This window comes from Sardina pilchardus, chromosome 5 (assembly GCF_963854185.1).
Source record: "Sardina pilchardus chromosome 5, fSarPil1.1, whole genome shotgun sequence".
Taxonomy (NCBI): Eukaryota; Metazoa; Chordata; class Actinopteri; order Clupeiformes; family Clupeidae; genus Sardina; species Sardina pilchardus.
The window spans coordinates 32766182-32788873 of NC_084998.1; the positions used below are offsets into that span (position 1 = coordinate 32766182).

At 41.1% G+C, this 22692-nt stretch overlaps 2 protein-coding genes across 2 annotated transcripts; one reads left to right on the forward strand and one right to left on the reverse strand.

The window, feature by feature from the left end:
* Positions 1-445: 445 nt before the first annotated feature.
* Positions 446-17384, reverse strand: tmem135 (transmembrane protein 135). Its single transcript, XM_062537312.1, has 15 exons — positions 16987-17384; positions 16144-16271; positions 15636-15728; positions 14898-14931; positions 14516-14581; positions 12365-12411; positions 12216-12257; positions 10742-10912; positions 10210-10279; positions 9431-9598; positions 8402-8465; positions 6113-6189; positions 3309-3407; positions 2958-3025; positions 446-2776 (listed from the first exon to the last, which is right to left on the reverse strand). The coding sequence occupies exons 1-15, from the start codon at positions 17125-17127 to the stop codon at positions 2644-2646; spliced, it is 1401 nt and encodes a 466-aa protein (XP_062393296.1). The 5' UTR covers positions 17128-17384; the 3' UTR covers positions 446-2643.
* A 465-nt stretch (positions 17385-17849) lies between these two features.
* LOC134080732 (mucosal pentraxin-like) lies at positions 17850-20411 on the forward strand. The gene is made up of 3 exons (XM_062537313.1): positions 17850-17995; positions 18126-18216; positions 19788-20411. Exons 1-3 carry the CDS (start codon positions 17909-17911, stop codon positions 20408-20410), a joined length of 801 nt encoding a protein of 266 aa, XP_062393297.1. The 5' UTR covers positions 17850-17908; the 3' UTR covers position 20411.
* The last annotated feature ends 2281 nt before the right edge of the window (positions 20412-22692 follow it).

Consider the following 22692-nt stretch of genomic DNA (forward strand, 5'->3'; position numbering starts at 1 on the left):
TACACTATTAACAAAACAGTCTAACGGTGCTTCAGTAACAGGGAAACACACCAGATAAGCAAACAAGCAAGATAAACAGCATCATGTTCCTACTTCATAGCCTCGAAGTGATAGACATGATATGGATCAATGACAAGGAACTACAACACTATAACTCTCCTCAGTGACATGACCACAGGCCGAAGGGAATCACTCTTGTCCTTTATAGTATTATCTCCGCAGAAGGTTCTAGGTTGAAGAACTCTGAGCAGATCGCAATGTTGGAAGGAGAGGTCGATGACTGGCACAAATTGTGTTTTTATTATATTTTTTAGTGGCGCAACATTTTTTTGGGGCTATGTAAATACAGAAAGATTCTGAGTGCTGTACTACAATTAATCTCTCATTTCCTTTATGTCCACAACATATTCAAACCAAAAGAAATAACAGCACTGCTACAAAAATATCAACAGAGAACAAATAAGTTTTATTTTTCATTGTATATAAATTACAAACAGTGTTATACAAGTATACACATATTTTTTTTTAGATCAGAACTTTATCTTATTCCTTTTAAAAAAAAAGTATATTCTATACAACACTGAGATGTGATCATCAGAAATGTTGTCAGAAAAAGAAACTGAGTTATCGAGGAAAGCTTGTGAACTGATTCATGTGTGCAGGTAAGTCATAATTTCTTAATCTATTACATGAGATTAAAATAGCTGAGGTTGAGAATATGAGACTTGGAGATCCAGGGGAGTGTTCAACATGCGAGGTCTAATGACTAACCTGGGTAAGTTAACTCCTAGTCAGTGAGTACAGTAGAATAAACATGTAGAGTATAGAATAGTAGAAAATAATTCCATTGTTTAATTCTTCTAGTAAATCCTAACCTTTAAGGCTCTTCTTTAAGGTTTACTACGTACTCCAAGTTAATTTATCCAGGTTTGTCCCTGCACCTCATACTTGGAACCGCCCCCTGAATTCCCGCACGGCAACTGAGTCTGATACAGGTTCGTCCCAAACCCGGCCAGGAACGGTTGTCGCCTCGGCTACTGCTTGGGTTCGGACGCAAAAGTGCCCCCGACCTCAAGTCAAGTGGCAGGACGTGAAACGAGCAGCCGTGCAGATCTGTGTGCTGTCCACGTGGGATGCCAGCTGTGATGATTTTAAAAATGATAATAAATTAAAGAAATAATTCACATTAACGTGTGGCGCAACATAAGCACTTCTCAAGGCTTTAGACGACGCTGTGCAGCTGTTCTCCCACCGACGACTCAAAGGTGCGCCGCTTGGAAACAAGGTCGCAGTGTCACCGTTTGTAGGGATGGCGCATGAGAAGAGACTAAAGGATCATTGCTCACCTATTATTATCATAAGGCATAAAAGTAAATGTCTGACGCTTGGCTATATGCCTGAGTGGACCTGGGTGCCATGTTTACATTCAGTGACAAAAAATGCCTACCATTCACCCAAGGTATTGAAGGGTTTACAAAATGCTCCGCACCACCAGAGATGCCAGTCCATCCTATCAAGAGTTAACCTGAACACAAAATGCATCCCCTTTAAAACATCAGTTCATGACCAGCAAAAGAAATGCAAAAAAACTTTTTTCTCCTAATTTACGTTAATGTAAATAACCACTATAGTAAATGCTTCATATGTGTAGATACGTGGCAAGGCACTCAAAATGGAGCATCATATGCAAGGAATAAGTCATAAACCACCTTAGCTTCATCCCACAGAGTTACGTTCAAATGACCATTGCTTAGGAACAAACAACATTTCACAAATGTTGAAACATGACTTGAAATGAGGATAAGGCCATTCATTTCTTACCTATGGCTATATTGCTCTGGTGCAGAACCAATTATATATGGGGGCCATGTGGAGCCAAAATATAGTGGCTAATATATTGGGTTAACCATCTAAAATACAACCCATAGCATTTAAATGTTTAACGGCAGCTCCATTTCATCTGCTAAATGCCTGTTCAGGCACTTGGTTCCGAGACTTGGAAGCAGTAGCCCACACTGCCTCCTGGTGGAGCTGGAGAAACCACAGTGTGGCTGCCTCAATTACACAGACTAACGTGTTTCTGTTTTTGAATTCTTTACTTCAACCTGAGCAGAGATCTTCAACTAGACATGTCTGAGCTGAAGCATGATGGTCACACCAGACACACACGCTTCTTATGGGCCACGTATTGTGTGCAGCCGTGTATTTACTAAATATGAAGCATTAACTGTAGCACCAACTTGTGCAAAAACAGATCTAGTCATTTTTGCATTTCTTTTGCTGTTAAGTGCTGTATATCTATCTATCTATCTATCTGTCTGTCTATCTATATAGCTACCTATATATATATACACACATAAAAGAGATGTATACATACATACATGTACACACATGATTTTTTTTTGCTCAATAGAATCTCTAGTTAATTACACACAGTCACTTTCACTGAAGTGCTGCAGTCAGAATCGCTTCAAGTACGCCCATAGCCATCAGCTCCACATTAACACTGACGGAGGAGGGGAGGGACGTGGTCTGGGAGGAGGGGGGGGGGGAAGGCTGGGTGTGTCCAGTGCCCTGCAGGGTTGGAGACCTGTGCTCCCTGCAGCTGTGCCTCCCTGAAGCGGACCCGGCTGGCTGGCTAGCTCAGTCCAGCTGCACGGGCAGCTGTGGGGGGACCGTGACGTAGCGTGGGTCCAGCTTGGGGATGAAGCCCTTGAAGTCTCTGGAGGCGCCGGTGCCGAAGGTGTCCAGGGCTCGCCTGTTCATCTGGGCAAACCTGAGGGGGTCAGACAACAGCTGCACACTTCAGCATCAGCTACTTAACAGGTTCACACACACACGCACACGCACACGCACACGCACACGCACACGCACACGCACACGCACACGCACACGCACACGCACACGCAAGTGATGCACAGATGCACAATAACACACAGACACACACATGCACACACCTGCCCTTGGTGAGCCGGAGTAGAAACTTCCAGTAGGAAGGTCGCAGGTTCTGCACCTCCATCACAGCCTGGGATGGAAGGGGAAATGCTCAGTAGTAGTAGACTCTCTCAAACAACTCACAATACAACAACATAGCAGTGCTGCTCCAGAGCAAGCTATAGGTAAGGCCCAGGGAGGGTGACTGGCTTTCAGTCAATCATCTAATGTACAAAAGGCTTTACAGGAAAGCAGCTAGCAAAATAAGAAAAAAAAAAACCCTCGAACAATATCCAAAGACAATACCCATTCCCAGCAGTGTCTTGGTGGATAAGTGCTGAATGGGAGTAGAAAGGAGGAGGAGTTTCACTCACAGCCTGGAAGCAGATGGCAGTGGAGATGGCATAGATGATGGTGTCGGCCTGCGAGAAGTAGGGGAACCTGCCAGCCTCGATGCCTTTGAAGTACACAGTCTGAGGACAGGAGACAAAATGTAGTGAAATGCAGTGGAACGTTCACACACCTCACTGTCAGAGGCTGCTCTGAATTCTAAATACTGAAAGAGCATTCTGGAACCTTCTATAGCTTAATGTGAATGTGCAATACTGACAAGGAGCACACTTAAGCAATAAGCCCCCAGAGACCGTAGATGACACTGATTTTAGAACAGCTAAGGGCCGCTGTTAGGCACGACTTTTCTAGCTTTTCGATTACTACATATATCTGGCAAGATTTCATAAAATAAAGGCAAAGCAACAAGACATGTAACTATTTATGCCTAGATAATCATTCTCGGCAAATAAATAAATAAAAAATATCAGTCAGAATGGTTGCCAAGGAATGTCGAGACGCAGGAACTCTCTCTCTCTCAAGTTGTAGAAAGTAGCGCTACAGTGATCTCGACCAAAATGTGGTAAAAGTGTAAGTTTGTGCTGAATTATACAGTGGCATCGAAGGCAATTCAGCCAATCATAAACAAGGACCAGAACTATCAGTTTTAGAATAACAGGGAATAGGCTACATGGGAATACCATACACATACTATAATTATACTTATACCAGCGAGTACAGTGTAATTTCATTGAATCACAGAACCTTTGTCCTAACTAGTACATAGAACCGAGACAACATTAAATCCGGACTTTAAACCTCACCCTAGTTTTACGCCAGTACAAAGTGCTAGTGTGCAGTTACTTTTTCCTATTCAACGTTGCAACATTGCCGTTCCCTTTATAGGATGACTTGGGTGAACTGTTACAACCCTTTTACATTTCTGCATCCATCCAAGGTACAAACGATTCCTTAAGGAGATTTAGAGAATAAGATTTTAAGAGGATTTCTAAAGGGCAATTAGAGTGCATATTTCCTAAATGCTGTTTCAACGGTATTTAGGCTTATGGTGACACCATTTCTTGAATAGTGTAGTAGTGTGTCCTTCGCATATACTGTACATACAGTGAGGAGCACAAGTATTTGATACCATGCTAAAGTTGCCTAAAAAGAGGAATAGAAAATCATCATTTGACAATTGATCTTAATGTCTTAATTCAAAAAATGAGTAAAAATAAAACCGCTAAGTACACCAATTTGCTTTGTGATTGAAGAATGTGTCGTAAATAAATAAATGTTCTTCCTAAATGCTAGGGGGAAGGAAGTATTTGAACCCCTATGTAACCCTATGGGAATTTTAACACATAGGGTTAACATAGGGGCAGGCAGATTTACATTTTTTAAGGCCAGCTATTTCATGGATCCAGGATATTATGCACCCTGATAAAGTTCTCTTGGCCTTTGGAATTAAAATAGCCCCACATCATCACATACCCTTCACCATAGTTAGAGATTGGCATGGTGCTTTTTCCAGTAGGCCTATTAGCCTGTTTGATGCTCATTGAGCTCAATGCAAATCAAACAGGCTAATAGGCCAACTGGGAGAAGCACCATGCCAATCTTTAGCTATGTTGAACGGTATGTGATGTTGTGGGGCTATTTTAATTCCAAAGGCCAAGGGAACTTTATCAGGATGCATAATATCCTGGATCCATGAAATAGCTGGCCTTTAAAAATAAAAATGTGCCTGCCCCTATGTTAACCCTATGTATAGGGTTACATAGGGGTTCAAATACTTCCTTCCCTTAGCATTTAAGGAAAACATTTATTTATTTACGATACATTCTTCAATCACAAAGAAAATTGGTGTCCTTGGCGGTTTGATTTTTACTCATTTTTTTTAATTAAGGCATTAGGATCAATTGTCAAATGATGATTTTATATTCCTGTTTTAGCATGGTATCAAATACTTGTGCTCCACACTGTACATAGAAGTGCTCATTCAGCACATACAGACTTTTTTTGTGTTGCTTTGTTTGTTTTTTTTGCTATAGAAAGATATACTGTATCTAGGAGAGCCAACCCAGTGCCCTTGGTGATGTGCACATACATCAGAATCAGAATAACCTTTATTATATTATTATATTATCATTATCTGACATGACAGAAAATTATCTTCAGCGTGGTTCAACAACAGGACACAAAAAGACCACAAACAAACTAACGCAAAGAAACAGCAATCTTGAAATAGTGGAAAGTGGCTGGTGCAATCAGTCAATACTATGCAATAAATAAATACAGTCTTGGCTGAAAGTCTTAGCACCCATGTTACCTTTAAGGACACCACTTTTCTTTGTGAATGAATAATGTATCATAAATAAATAAATGTTCTTCCCAAAATACTGGGGTCATAATTGGCACCCCTATGTAACCCTATTGGAATTTAACACATAGAGCAGGCAGGTTTTTTATTTTTAAAGACCACTTATTTCATGGATCCAGGATACCATGCATCCTGATAAAGTTGCCTTGGTCTTTAGAACTAAAATTGCCCCACATCATCACACACCCTTCACCATACTTAGAGATAGGCATGGTGTTTTGTTCAGTTTTGTTCAGTTAGCCTATTCGCTGGTTTGATTTGTATTGAGTTCAATGAGCTAATAGGCTAACTGAACAAAACACAACTTTAGCATGGGGTGCACTTTCAGCCATGACTGTAATCCATAATACAGTGGGCATCTAAAAGAAGGGAGGGGAGGGGGGCAGTAGGGGGTTATCATTGTTTGTTTATTTTGTAAGTGCTTTTCCTGATATCACATATACTGATAATAAGGCAGATACTGACCTCCACAAGCTTGGAGAAGAGATACATAGAGATAGTGGTGCTCCTGTAAAAGAACATGGAAATACCGGCCAGGAATCCTGTCAGGGAGGACAAAACAAACAGGGGTTTAAAAACACGCCATACAAGTTAGCTGTGTGTGTTTTTTTTTTTTTTTAAATAATGTTTATATATGTGTATGTATATGTATTTTTTGGTCAAACAATTCTTAGTCATTTCTGATTGGACAAAAGGCATCACATTAATATCCAGGAACAGCCCCAGTCAGAATGGCAGAACAGCTCATATGTTCTTTTTTTTTTTTTTTTTTTTTTTACTTTTACAGGTTTTTTTACAGTTACATTACTTTTGAGAGTTTTCAGTGAGGAAAGGGACTGATCTGACAAGGGGGACCGTACAAATGAACACTTAAAGGAAAAACAGACAAATGTACAAATTAACTCTGTAACTCAACTTGACTGCACAGTGACAGCATTTGTTGCTTGGAACGCTTGATACTGAACGCTTGCAATTCTTTTTTGGAGTGAGTATGGTAGAAAATTGAAATTAACAGAATAAATCTAAATATGCTGTTATGAAACTCAATTTAGTTGGTAGTATAACGGTTTTATAAAATCAATATGCCTCTCAGGGTGTGGTAAAGCTTCATGCCTACCGCTGAATCACAGTGCTCTGTGCCCTAATTCATCCCAAAGGTGTTCTATTAGGTTGAGGCCTGGACTCTGTGTAGGCCAGTCAAGTTCATCCACACCAAACTCTGTCATTCATGTCTGTATGGACCTTGCTTGGTGCACTGGTACAGAGTCATTAGGGCTGTGCAATTAATTGAATTTCAATTTCGATTTCGATTTTGGCTCCTAACGATCACTCGCACATTCACCTCTCCCGAAGCCACCACAAACTCTCTCTAACCTGAGTGAGGCAGGTCGTGTGCATATCATCCGCTAGCAATATTGTCAAATTAACAACTTTTCTCTATATTTAGCGAGATTTCAGATTCCCCTAGTGAGTTTTTTTTTTTAAAAAATAAGCCACTAGCGACAAATTAACTAGCCTACTTTTCTGGTATTCTCGAGTTCTGGAGACTAATGCTATGAATGTAGTCTATGTACCGTCCTTGTGTTCGGCTGTGCTGTGTGTGTGATCGCCCCTCGCCCCCCTCCCTCGCTCACTGTAACTCCCGGCTGCTAGCTCTGCACAGTGGCAGTTAATGTGAGAGGTCTAGATTCTGGCCGCTCGAAAACTGAGACGTGTTGAGCTCGGACAAAAGCATAACTTCCAAGAACTAGCGAGCATTGCAGATGTGTCAGCTAATCTTGTCCATCCCTATTATCCGTTCTGCATTACATTATTGACGCCTTCACTGGTGATATGTCGCAAAATTAAAGTAAATAAAACAGACAGCGATCGCGCAGCTCATGTTTCAGTAATGAAATGTGTGATAAAGCCACTTGTATCCACAAATGATGTGGGAACTGTACTGCTGAGAGTCACATAATGTGAAGTCATAGTCTACCTAATCCGTGCAAAGGCAAAGCAGATGCAGCAGATGCAGCAGTTGGGTTGGCAATGTCTGCTTTTCAGCCACTTGATGCTCATTTTGGTGTAGGCTATGACAAGACAGTTAATACAGAAGTGTAAAGTGTATCAATTAATATACAAGTAGCCTATATTAAATCAAATATATTTAAATGAGACTCTAAAGTTGCCTAGGCCTATATGTGAACAGACTAGTGTTTCTGGCTAAAACATTTAGAGAAGAGATATTAGCAACCCTACCAGCATGTTGTCTTACACTTTAGTTAACTTATTTGCTGTTAATGCTGGGGCTGATGGTATACGAGCCTTTAATATTCTGGATTGAGTTACTACTGTTTTCAAGAGATTGTGGAAGACCAAAATAATCGTGATTATGATTTTTTCCATAATCGAGCAGCCCTAACAGTCATGTTGGAACAGGAAGTGGCCTCCCCAAACTGTGGAAGAACGGTAAAAAAATTCCCACAAACACACTTCTTAAACTTGTGGAAAGCTTTTATAGCTCCAAAGAGTGGACCGATGTCATATTAAACCCTATGGATTAAGAATGGGATGTAACCAAAGATCATATTGGTGTCAAGGCAGGTGACCCAAAATGTTCAGCAATATAGTGTATGTGTTATGTGGGGGAGTGGAGAGACTGTGTTAGATACTAGGTCACTCATGTATGTTCTGTAGGAGTGGAGAGACTGTGTTAGATACTAGGTCACTCATGTATGTTCTGTAGAGGAGTGGAGAGACTGTGTTACATACCGGCAATGAGAGCATGGAGCTCATCGTCAAGGTTTCTTATCCAACGTAAGAAACAACTTGTGCCCTAGGAAAGAGAGAGAGAGAAAATGGAGAAATAGATAGTAAACCAGTTAGACATAGACAGACAGACAGACAGAAAGAAATGTTACGAGAGAAGAGGAATGAGCTGCCAACAGGACACAGGAAAATAGTTTATGACTGCTGGACCTCTAAGTGGCCTGTAGATATAACATTATTTAATTTTATATTATTATAAGCAGTAGTATTTACCTTTAGTATAGATGTATTCTTTTTATAATAATAATATTAATAATAAGTATTATTATTATTATCATTATCATTATCATTATTATTCAACTGTTTTATTTACTGTCTTTTCAGCATTTTTTTACTGTTTGGTTTAGTTTTTCCTTAGCCGAGAACTCTGTATTAAGCATGATATGATGTCTGTTTGCTTGTTTTGTTTGTCTTATTGTACAGCACTTTGGTCAACTGCCAATGCTTATAAAAGTGCTATATAAATAAATTGACATTGACATTGTATCTCCTGCTGTGTAGAGAAGAGGGTGTCAGCTTGTTCAGAGTGATACGTACTATGGTGAGAGACCAGACAACTGACAGTACAACAGAGATCTACCCAATCCCCTGTGCTTGGATTGGGTCTCAGTAAACATTTTGCAATCTGTGAGAGAAAACTGCTATAAAGTTACAAAGAATGGAGTAACCTCACATATTTCTTAGAGTGGTAATAAAAAACACTGATACATTAACTACTTAGGGCGGTGGTTGCCAAGGAGCTGGGCTTGCATGCACTAGCCTGAAAAGCTGTAGCTTTAATACCCGGCTTCCACCATGGCGCCCTTGAGCAAGGCACTTAACCCCGAGTTGCTCCGGGGACAATGGCCCATGGAATCGAATTGTCAGAAGTAAGTCGTTTTGGATAGAAGCATCTACTAAATAAATACATGTAAATGTAACTAGCTTATGGAAGGCCATGGCTGGGGGCTGGGGGTTGAGGCACACGTTTACCTTGTATATGCTAACGAAGGAGCCTAGGAAGGCTCCGAGTTGAAAGTTCTCCTTGTTGTAGAGGAGCGAGACTAGACGCGAGGGTTTGGTGAAGGCCTGTCGGAAGGCAGAGGGCACCTTCAGGAAGCACTGAATGAGGTAGCCCACACTGAACATCCGGATGAAGCCCTGCCCGACACCAACACACAAACACAAACCACCATCAGACACACAAGCAGAGACACATGGAGACACACACACAGACATGGAGATGTAATGTGCCTTGTGTAGTCAGGCATGGTCCTGCTAGCCTATCTTAGCATAATTCACTGGAAGTGGGTTAGACCAGTTCGGCTATAGCTAAAAGGGAGCTAACTGGGCTAATTATGCAGCGCTAACCTAAAGGCGTTAGACTGGGTTATGCATTCTCTTATTCCATTCTGGAAGCAAATGAGAAAAAAAAAGAGCAAATGAGCAAATTTCCTAAAAGGTTGGCGTGTTTCTTTATATGTAATTTATGTGTACTTTACTGTGTATTATTTACTGTACATTTATGTACTCACATTAAATGTACTTCAGAACTCAGAACTGGTTAGGGACGGGGGAACGAGTGTGGTGCTAACGAGGAGTCAAGCCCCATGAATGCTAGCATCTGTTGCTAGCACATCTCTTAGGTGTTGTGAACTGACGTTTGTTGCTAGCGTCTGGTGCTAGCACCTCCCACTCACTGCACAGCATTGTGCCTACTGGCTACCATTACATAGACACATGAGAGGAGAAACAGCACGATGAAGTCTTACTTTGATACAGTAGGAGATGCAGTTGTCCTGGTAGTGCTTGCAGCACCGATGCCTTGGCCCGTGTTTACACCTGATGGGACACACGTCCACAACACAAACGCATGATGCTTCATATGGGAGTACACACATGGACACTTATGAACATTAAGAAAAGTGCAATTGAGCTCTCACTGTGGGGACAGTGTTTTTAATATAATATATCCAAAGCTCTATGTAAAACTTTAAAATAACAAACATATAAAAATACATATCCTACTGTTCAACTTAGAAATAACGCAATATTGAATGAGTTGATTTTGACATTGAAGTGATAGTGCACAGCTGTGTAGTATTTGTTATTGTGTTATTGTGTGTGTGTGTGTGTGTGTGAATGAATGCATGCATGAAGCATTTGTTAACAGTATTAGTATTTAACACCTCTGTTCACTTCTATCTGTGCTATGGGAGGCTGTGGGATGACCTATGTGAGGAGTGCCCTCTCTACAGCCCTCCATCTCCTCATCCTCCTCAACCCTAGGAGTGCTCCACTCACAGAGCGTCCAGCAGCCTCTTGGCGAAGGCTCTGATGGATGAGGTTCTGGAGGGTGGCGTCCCCTGGTGGGCCTCTGCTGCGACTGCGGCTGCAGCGCGCTCTGGGGCCTTAGCGTAGGCATGCTCAGCCAGGAAGGAGTGAGTGGGGATCTCCTCTTTCCCAACGATAAATCTGAGTGGAAATAAACAAACAGACAAACAAACTGAGAGTGGGCGAGAGCATGTTTACTTCCTTTCCATTTGCTTCCTTGTTAGTAAGTCTGAGGAAGAGCCGCATGGCTTGAAACGTAGAAAAAACAAATTAAAAAACACTGTGAATGGGAGCCACATGGTGCGCGGATCATCCCAAATTTTTTTCTGGACTTCCAGTCACCAACGAAACAACAGAACAAGAGTAAACAGAGGATGGTTAGAGATCTCAACAGGGTAGAGAGCCTTCATATACACCTCATCAGTCAGGAAGGAATGTGCTCTCTTCTTCTGCCTATTATAAACATGACAGAAAACCAGTGAGACTGTAAGTCAACTAGTCGGTTTTCCTTCCTGTACTGACAGGACAGATTCAGAGATCACGCAGCAACACGGGACAATTCCATCTCTCAGGGGGTGGAGTAGGATATCTTATCCAGTGATGTATGCCAGAACTAGACGCCATATAGCAGCAGTGGTGTCACCGCCTAAGAAACAGGCAGACCGAGTTCGATACCCGAATGACGAAAGTCCCTACTGCTAAATCCCACTCATTTTAATTTCCTCTAGTTTAGACCTACACACCAGACAGTGCACGACTGTTACCACTGGGTTTCATATTCAAGTCCTAATGGATTATGGGTATTAATTAAGCTCGGCAAGATCATGCCGCTGCCTTGGCCGTTTCTGTGCTTTTGCCTTTGTTCTCCCTGCGGAAGTGGGCCTACGGCAGGGTCAAAGTTCATTAGAGGTCATGCTTCTTGTGCAGCTACGGTAATTGGATAACTGACAGCTAGTAATCATCAGGGATATCACACTAATCATCAGGGATCACACTAATCATTATGGGATGACAGAGTAATCATCTGGGGCTGGAGGAAGGAAATGTTGTCCCTGCTCTCCTTATAGGGATTGGGTGATTGTTTAGAGCCACATCTGGCCATTTGGATCCAAACACAAGAATACTACACCAGATTACTAAACCAGATTAGCAGGATGTGGACTTTTCTAAAGCAAGAGGTGGCAAGAAGAGGTGAATTCAAAGCAATTTAGCTTGAAGTGAATTCCAAAGTTACATTAGTCTGAGCTGATTTTCCAGAACACTTCCAATCACAGGTCCTAAAGGGGGAGGAGCCACAAGGGAGAAACACCCCCGAGGACAGCTTTAGCTCCAGTCCTCCTTTGAGTGCTTGTGTGATCGCTTTGGTTTATTCCCACACCAACATTTACATCTGAGCACACCCAGTGACTCTTTTTTATAAAGACACACACACAAACACACTTACTTCAAAGCTGAAAAAGCAAATCCCTTCAGACCGTCTTTGTTCCTGTAAGGACAGATTTGAAAGACGTGAAAATCTGGATATACCTGCGCCCAGGTGAGTATCAAGAGTCTCTCGCTCTAATTACAAGCCTTAGACAGCGAACCACTCACCGAAAGAAGAACATGTAGAGAGACGCAGTGATGCAGAACAGCAGTACCTACAAGAGAAGGGGACAACACAACGTTGCTTTAAAAGGTCCTACCACCAGCTCAGGGCCAGATGTACTAAGGCAGCGCTAATAGCGAGTTTTCGTATGCGCAGATTGCGAACGCTGTGCTTTACTACAGTATATTGCGTGGAATTTACTAAGCTGTCATTTCATTACGTTAACAGCGTTTTTCACCGCCCGCGCCCGCCCCCGCCCCCTCTACAACACCAATTGCGCGTGCAGAGCTGAACCACAAGCGCAGTTGAATATTGCAACATTAAAAAAAGAATCAAAGTTCTTACACGATACAAAGATGTCAACGAACAGCAACAGACAGAGTAGGCCTAGTGGTTCTACTAATCCACTTTTTTTTTTTTTTAAAGATTCTTTTTTGGCTTTTTATGCCTTTATTTGGACAGGACAGTAGAGAGAATGACAGGAAGTGAGTGGGAGAGAGTCGGGGTGGGATCTGGAAAGGACCACGGGGCGGGAATCGAACCCGGGTCGCCAGCGTACGGTGCAGGTGCCCCAGCCAGTTGCGCCACTGCCGGGGCCCTACTAATCCACTTTTAAAAAAAAAAAAATTATTTACAGCACGTAGACTAGGGCAATGACTTAATACTTAGTCTAACAGATTGAGAAGTGTGGGCTATGTCGTGAAAGAGACAATACGATATTAGAGAGGCAAACGAAAGTTAAAGGGATATTCCGCCATTTTTGGAAATACGCTCATTTTCCACCTCCCCTCGAGCAAAACAATCGATATTTACCTTGTTCCCGTTCATCCAGCCATTCTGTGAGTCTGGCGATACAACTTTTAGCTTCAGCCTAGCATAGATCATTGAATTGGATTAGACCATTAGCTTCTCGCCTGCTAGCTTCATGTTTAAAAGTGACTAAGATATCTGGTAATTTTCTCATTTAAAACGTGTCTCCTCTCAAGTTAGAAAGTGCAATAAGACCAACTGAAAATGAAACCTGGCGTTTTTCTAGGCTGATTTGACATGGAACTACACTCTCATCTGGCGTAATAATCAAGGCAACTTGCACACTACTGGCACTACTACTGCTTGTTGTCTATGGGGACTATTTTCAGATGCTGCGTACGATATCACTGCGCCTATGGTACGTTTGCAAGTTGCCTCGATTATTACGCCAGATGAGAGTGTAGTTCCATGTCAAATCAGCCTAGAAAAACGCCAGGTTTCATTTTCAGTTGGTCTTATTGCACTTTCTAACTTGAGAGGAGACACGTTTTAAATGGGAAAATTACCAGAAATCTTAGTCACTTTTAAACATGAAGCTAGCAGGCGAGAAGCTAATGGTCTAATGCGATTCAATGATCTATGCTAGGCTGAAGCTAAAAGTTGTACCGCCAGACTCAGAGAATGGCTGGATGAACGAGAACCAGGTAAATATCGATTGTTTTGCTCGAGGGGAGGTGGAAAATGAGCGTATTTCCAAAAATGGCGGAATATCCCTTTAAGGTTGCTTTTGACATAGTGCAATGAAGAAAACTGATGCTCTGAATACTGATTCAGCTGTCTCTAAAAGTTTTTCTAAGAGACGCAGTCAACCGCAATTTGGATTACACCTGCTTTTAGCAGGCGGAAGATTTTCAACGCAAAACAGACGTGCGCCGTTATTATACATCTGGCGGCATACTTAATCAATCGGTATTAGCACCTCTCCTCCGCTGTACTTGCGCGTTACACCCATTTTCAGCTGACCCGCCCAGGAATTAATATGCATGACACGGAAAAGCGCAAATAGCCATTCTCAGCTCCCACAGCAGGTAGTCTGCGCGTTTCTCTCATTGCGGCCTGTTTGTATATATCCTCCCCATGTTTATACGCGCATGTTACGCCTGAAATGGGCGCAAAATGTTAGTACATCTGGCCCTCTGGGCGCTAAACATCAGCACTTGTTTGCTTATAAATGACACGATCAAACACCACGCTGATACCGATGTAGAAAAATGATAACAGCTGAGAGAATGACAGCCCCCGTGAGGTCTCATTCCAACAAATCCGGCCCACTGTCTACTGTAATATGAGTATGACACTTCTGCTTTAGATTATCCATCAGTGACAGCTGGTAGATTCTGCCATACCTCGCCATGCTTGAGTGGATTAACGATCCCTCTAGTGACTGCCATGCGAAACACCGTCTCTGTTGCCTGAAAATGACAAACATCTGAAACATCTGAACACTGTAACAAACTATATACTGAATCATCCTGTGGTACATACACTGATAAGAATTTACTCGGATTCACAGATCATCTGGTGCTGAAAAATTACTGAACATCACCAACAGATAACCTTAACCTTCACCAGAAATTGTAGTAAACAGACTGTTAATAGTTGAGTATCTGAGCATCTGTAGATAGTCTGTGGTCAAACTATCTAAGTAAAGTCTGACGTGTAAACTATAACATCCTGTGGTATACCAACACATTCTCAAAATCAATTTTCAATTGACCACCAACTTACCAGATTTGCCATGTATATTGTTAGAAGTCCTCTCCTGTGTAAACATTTCAACCAGTCAGTGTAGAGACAATTTAAGATTTTGAAGGAGTGCAACAATACATGAAGTATTACATGGACGCACCTATGCATTACACACGCATGCATGCACACTCGCTATGCGACTATGTGTGACTTGATATGTCTGCTTTCTTTGCTGGAGTAGTGAATTAATGTTGCATTTGGTGTAGTGACTATCAATGTGTTGCAATGGCACAAGTGGAGACCTGTGAACAGAAAGATCTCTTTGGGACAATAAAGACTGCGTGTGGGGTCAAGGGGTGAATACTTTAAGCACGCCTATTGGGTGACAAAGGTGAAATCGCTGAGGAAGGGCATCTTGCCCGAAACATCCGTGGGGTGATGAAAAAAGTAAAAAAAGCGTGCTATCCTTTATTTCTAAAGTTTATATTTGTGACGCTCGGTAGGATTTAGCACCCAGTTGTGAATATACCACCAAGGTGTTGAGCGTGTTAGTCTGACTATCTGTCTGACTCTGATATCATTCCATGCCAAAGTACCTTGATACCAAAACTGGAACAATATCATGGCAGACTAACCATCAGTACTAACATTTTCTTATTCCAGGGTATCGATATGTCTTTCTAGTACCGGCGCATTGTCCAACACTACTACTCATCCACACCCTAACCAAAAGCACAGCACATAACACGGACAGTGGTCTTGCAAACAGGCACACACCTGCTCTTCCTCTCTATGAGGATGGAGATGTAGGATGCTGGCAGCGCTGCACCAAAGCCCGCAGACCAAGAGTTGAATCCTCCAAGCAGTTTCCTGCACAACAGAACAGTTATTAAAACATGATTTTAACACACACACACACACATGGTGGGTAATAAAATCCAAGATTTTTTTTGATTGATTTTTATTATTTTGTTTTTATTAGTGACACTAATTATGACCCAGCACAAACAGGGCCATGGCTGTAATCTAATTCACACATTGGGATTCATGTGTTTAGGTGGGAAATGATATGATAGGCTAATATCTATGGTCTATTTGACTAACATTACTGATTAGAGATGAAACTAGTGATCAGAGGAATATGTTGACTGAATTCGACCACGTCAGACAGAGAGTAATGCATTTGGTACCAAACTTTTGCGGTCTTTTCACATTCTGCAATGCACACAGGTTAACACTAGTTTTACACATTTACAAGTCACATATACAGCTAACTTAACCTTACCTGAGAATGCAGAAAAAAGCTATGTACAAGCCTCCATTTGCCGTGAGGAAGGAAGTAGATTGCAGAATTTCAGGTAGTAGTCTCTTGATATAATAGTCTTTTTTCCTTCTTCTTAGAATAGCTGCAATCTGAAAAAAACAGTAAAGGCATAGACATACTAGTAGGCATTGCTGAGAGTTGTGGTCCTCAGTGACACCTGCGTTTCTTTTAGTAATGGAGACGCCGAGTGATGTCTAATGATGACCTATGGCACACAATGAAAGTGTGACACAACTGCAACACGAATGCCAAAAACCTGAACAGTAACTGATCACCTTATTCATTGTCCAAAAAACATCAAGGAATTCTTGTGCTAGGTCACTGGGGTGAGTGTCAATGTTTGGATTGTACTTATAACGCAAACGAGCAGAGTATTATTGTTAAAGGTAAGGCTACTTTGGGCACAGAACTTTAACCCAAGTTCATGAGGTGAACAGAGGGGCTAAATTAGCTTGCTGGAATACATGTCAGGTGGAAAAGGTAATAACAACGACTTGTCAGTCAACTCTCATGTGCATCCCACGGCTAAAAAACAATGTTTTGCAGGACGGGAAAAACACATACATAGCTAGAAAATTCGAATACAACTTTTGCCACGCTCGTGGCAAGCGACAATACAACTAATTACGATGGCCTTACGATGGCCTTGCGATGATCCGCTAGCGATAGCTATCGCTATGCTCCTAACTTACTTACTCCACCTAGTAACACAGCTAGCAAGCTAGCTAGCATCGGCACTGCTAAGCGTCCTTAGGGAATGAGGTTCATTTTTTCAGAACTGCACAGTGAAGTGTGAAGACTCACCAGATACAGCGGTGCATAAATTTTGAACGACACCTCCAAAGCCCCCGCCGTAACTTGCAATGTCGATAACGTACATGAGGGATTCCATGTATGTCCGATCTCGTAGCAACTGTGCGGTATAGACTTACTGAAAGCAGCCATATTTGCAGAGATGACCAACTTACAGGCACCCGTACAGGCGCGCGCGCTCGAGTGCACGCGCACGACAACGTCCAAAATACGGGGAAAGGTCGTGTTTGGGGTTATTGGAGGTCATACAACGATCAGAGCCCGTCTTATTAGACATTCTCTGGTATGATGTTGTGTCTCTCCTGTAGGCCTAGTAGATTTCAAGGCATGCAGGAAAATTGTGCTCTCAAGCGTGGACAGGTCCTTTGAACAATTGCACACTGCATCTTTAAATAGGCTAGTCATTGTTAGACTGACCAAATCAATGGGTTTGTCTGTTGCATTGCTTTGCTTGTCATTGCCCACCTGTCCTTTGGCGCCTCCCCAGTTGGACGTTTAATTTGATTGTGGCTTGGTGTAGGCAACTGATCTATTGGAACTTGAACTTGTGGTGAAGATGGTTTTCATGTGGATTAAAAGCTAGGCCTACTCAACAAACAAACCAAACTAATCCCCCCCCCCCCCCCCCCACACACACACACACATGTAACATCAGTTGTGCTGCCAGTTAAGTCATGCAAGTTCAGTTTGAATAAATAGCAAATAATGAAGATTCCCACAAACATTTTGTAAAGTAGCAATGCCATTGCAGCCTACATCTCTCACAGCCCATAGGCCTACATCATTAATTCAGAATTTGTGATTTATTTAGTTGCCTACATGTGTCCAATGCAGTCCAGTCCGGTTGGATTTGTAAAGATAGGCTTATTTACCTAGCTGAGCTCATTTGCTTTAGGGTTAGACTTTAACAGACATGGTTGTCAAGGACATCTATACACACTATAAAGGCTGGCAAGCCACGAATAACTGCAGTTGCTGTCAGTTTCTGAGAACTACAGAGGTACAGTAAGCACAGAATTGAGGCATTTCTTTGCCATATGGTAAAATGGTCACCACTTGTGAAGCCTACAATAGCCTATTTTGTTTTTGATGATTCACTTTCTTCTGATGTTTAATATCTTTTCTTCTAGGCCTACTGCATTCCAGAGAAATCCCAAAGAAAAGCTATGAAGAATGCAATTGTGTTCCTTTTACTTACATGGTGCACCATAACATCTCAAGGTTAGTTTTTAAAAATGTAGCCTAAATGTAAAAATGTAAATACTCACATTTCTCAATCTCTCGATCCCCTGCTCGTGTAACTCCTTGAAAACTGCAACTCCACTGTTTGATGCACCATTTCATTCAGAATGTAAAACATGTGCCGTATACATGTAAATTTCACAAAATGCTCACATAGTGCACAGAAATATGTGTCCTAAAGCCGAAACCACACTCATCATATCCTCACAAACGTGTATGCATTCCCTGACTAAAACAGGTCTGCAATGACGTACAAAGTATTCGCTGGTGTTAGTTACCTAAATGTATGTCTATATTTGCATTGCACAAGTATACGTTTAACATTATGGGCACTGCTTTGCACCCTTATTGGCACCCCTGGTAAGGATGAGTAGCCTACAGAAGTATTAAAAACAATCTTTGGCCATTTTATTTTACTTTCACGTTAGAAAATGAGGAGAAATTCAGCCTTGAAGGGAAGCAAATGTATTCTGGAAAGAACATTTCTATATGAATAAAAACATTTTTTAACAAAAACGAATTTATCACATCTATAACACATTTATCGACAGCCCTGTAATTGATTCTTTGCAAAGCCTCCCTTTGACAATAAAATAAACTTCTCCTTTAGCATGCCATAAACAGGAGAATACAAAGCAGGGGATTTGAGAGCATTCCTCTTGTAGAATATCTCTGAATCGTCCCGATTTAGGCTATAGGTCCACTCTTGTGTATTCTCATGGTAAGGACACCCCACTGGTTTTCCAGGGAGTTCAGATCAGGGATCTGAGATAACCATGGCAGACTCTTAGATTAGTGTTCAGTAAACCATTTTTGCGTTTATGTTATGAACATATGTTTTGTATCATTCATCTGCTGTATGATTCATTCATGACCCACATTTAGTGTCTTGGCAGGCATCCACTTTTTGATTTTAAATTGTTGTTGATGATACCATGAACACTAATGATGCTCCCGGGGCCTTTGTATTAAAAAGTAGCCACAGAGCATCACCCTTCACCATACATAGACTTAAGTCATTTCTCTACATACGTCACACCCACCAAAAAGACCAAGTCCCAGTAGCATTAAGTAACTCCAGCCACTTAGAAATAGTGAAATGACAATAATTGCCTTTTCCTGGCATGCATTTTACATAATCCATTAGCATGAAGGTCGCATCCAGTGTGTATTTAGATTTGGTGACCCCAAGATGATACTTATTTGTAGAGCATGATCAACTATTTGTGCATGCATTAGGAGCAAAGCTTCCAGAATTTTTTTCAAGACCTTTGAGAAGTACCCTGTTCCACAGAGACAGAAATCAAAACACTAGAAATAACCCTTGGAGAAGAACTAGGCTAAAAACACAAAAGGACAATCTATCAGTGAATGACAGAAAGCTGAATGTAGAATGGAGATAAATGAGACCGATTTTCTTATAGGTGACATTTACATTTACAGTCATTCATTTTGCTGATTAGCAATTTACAAGTTAGCACTGTCATTGAAGCTATAAAAGAGACCTGATAGTGATAATAATGTGTTGTATTGTTTCTGTTGTCTCACAGATAAAGGAGATCTCAGAGGACAAGTGTTTTCTTTTCCAGAGGCATACGCCAGCTCTTATGCGAGACTCACGCCGTTAGTCTCAAAGCCCCTCTCCTCAGCTACTATCTGCTTACGCTTCTTCACGGATCGACTCAACAGCATTTCTCTTTTTTCGCTAAACATAACCGGACAACCAGCTGCTCTCACAATATCTGGAATGTTTGGTGTAGGTTTACAAGGCTATCAGTTAGTCATTGAGGATAAGGCTCTCTTTTTCTATGACTTACCTGGCCACTCGAATAAGTGGAACTCACTATGTGCAACCTGGAATGGGAGCACTGGAATGTCTCAGATGGTTGTCAATAAGATGCCTAGTGTCAGGAAAGTTGCACATACTAGAGGTGCCTTGGGTGCAAATATCAGTGTAATACTTGGACCAGGCAGGAGGGCGTCATTCACTGGACATATCACTGATGTACACATTTACGACTATGTAGTCTCACCATCCCACATCCAGAATTATATGCAGGACAATTTTGTGAGCTACACCCTTGGTAATTACCTGAATTGGAGATCGGTGGATTACTCCATGAATGGATATGTGCTGGTTGAGAATATTAACACATTAAACTCATGGAGATAGAGAGTGTGTGTGCACGCTAAACAGCTACACTGTCTCCACATCAATTTGTGCCTTATATGCTCTAGTTAAATAAATTTAGTGTAATTCACGAATGTACACTATTCAGTTTTCTTCTTCTTTATTATTATTATCATTATTATTATTACTGTTTGTTTCTCAAATATATTTCATTGTTGTCATATACTTTATAAAATAACAGATAACAGGCATACTCTGTAAACCTTAACAGTCAAACTAGCTCAAGGGCATTACTGTAAAATAGTTCATTTATTTACTTGATTTAAGTAGCCTACCAGTATAGATATGTAAAATATGTAGTAAGGCAATATAGTAAATAATGTAAATTAGATCAAGTTTATTGTACATAAAACTATGGAGCATTTTGCAAACATATCTTTCAAAGCTGAATGATAGACAGGAGCAGTAGCAGTGCATTGTACTGCCACCTACAGGGAAGACAGATGTACAACACAGTTGGGCAATAAATCCCAAACAGGGTGACATAATGCTACTTGACCAGTATGCTGTTCAGCATGCTGGACAATTAATGCTAGATCACTTTCAACTTCAGATCATAGAACAATTACTTAAAGGTTGCAGTGGGTCTTTTAAGTCTTTTTTTAACCTGCATTCACCAAAATGTAACTGTATCTACCCACATGTCAAAAATGCTCCATGTTTTTTGTCTCACCATTGATCGTGTGACTGCTCGTGTAACTGTATTTTAATAGGAAAACATGGAGGTGTTTGGTCCCTTCTAACTTCATCTCTGTTTGGATCCTAATGAATGAAATGGGCTAGCTAAGTGCTATCAAAGTAGTGCTGCGCAACAGAGTGAGTGCACGCATTGAAACGTGAGAGGTATTAACTTGTCTTAGTTAAGGGAATGACATAGTTTAATATGAAAACAATGGTTTTAGTGCATCAGTAAAACGTATACAGACAATTGAAAAGATTTATACTAAACTAAATTAGTTGATCTTCATTTTAAGAAGGATAATGGGAATCAAGGTAACACTCAAAACAGTTGAGTTGCTCTATAAACTGTGTATTGTTGAGTTGGAAGGAAAATAATAGTCTTTTTTTCAATGACTGAGTTTTGTTAAATCATTTCTTATTAGTTTGACTGTGAGTTTACAGTGAAAATGAAATCATCTTTATACACCAATGATATATATTAACCATAAGGCTCATTATTGGTTTTATATGTAAGATTTTTGGGTGCGTTTAAAAGATCCTACAGAATATGTTTGCAGTTGTGCATTGCCAACACTGTGTTGAAACAGTTATGCCAATAAAGCTCATTCGAATTGAACTGAATTGAAAGCAATGAAATTGAGAAAGGCTGAGTGTGGTGTGTGTGTGTGCTTCAGTGTGTGTGTTTATGTGTGTGTATGTGTGTGTGTGTGTGTGTGTGTGTCTGCATGCATGTGTGTTTGTGTCTTTATATGTGTGTGTTAATGTGTGTGTGTGTGTGTGGGGGGAGTTTATGTCTGAGTGTGTGTGTGCATGCAAGTGTGTTTATGTGTGTGTGTGCGTGTGTGTATATTTATGTGCGTGTGGGCGTGTGTGTCTGTCCTTATGTGTGTGTGTGTTTATGTGTGCGTACGTGTGTGTGCATTCGTGTGTGTGTGTGTGTGTGTGTGTGTGTCTTCATGTGTCTTTATGTGTGTGTGCATGTGCGGTATGCATGTAATATGTGTGTGTGTGCATGTCTCTATGTGTGTGTGTGTGTGTGTTTGTGTATGTAGCCTACGCAGGTGTGTGTATGTGTGTGTGTGTGTCCTTCTGTTTTCATATATTCGGTTGTTAAGTCCGACGTCATAGACCCAGCAGCTAATTTGTGAAAAGACGTTTAGTAGCGAAGCCAGACGTTTTTTGCGACTTGTAAACGCTGTCATCACCACCTTCGTTTTAGCGGTTTTAAAGCAAAATCGCTAAACTTTAACAAAGTAATCACTGTAGCCAGAGACGGTTGAAAAAGCTATATTTATTTAAGTATCTTTGCTGTAGCTTTGCAGCCAGATGATATATTAATGGGTATGTCCAGGCTTCCGCGAAAAATATAGATTTGATTACTGTAGGTTGAGGCAACAAGTCCTTATAAGATGACAATGTTCTTAAAGGCTATCAGAATAGCGGAAAATACGTTTATTTTACTGTCTATGGAGAATAACATGTGAGTTTGAAAGCCGTTGGACTCGGAAAGGAATTTATTATCCCATTATTACATCATTAATAACCGAATAGTGTGTGTATGTAGGCTATGTGTGCGATTGTGT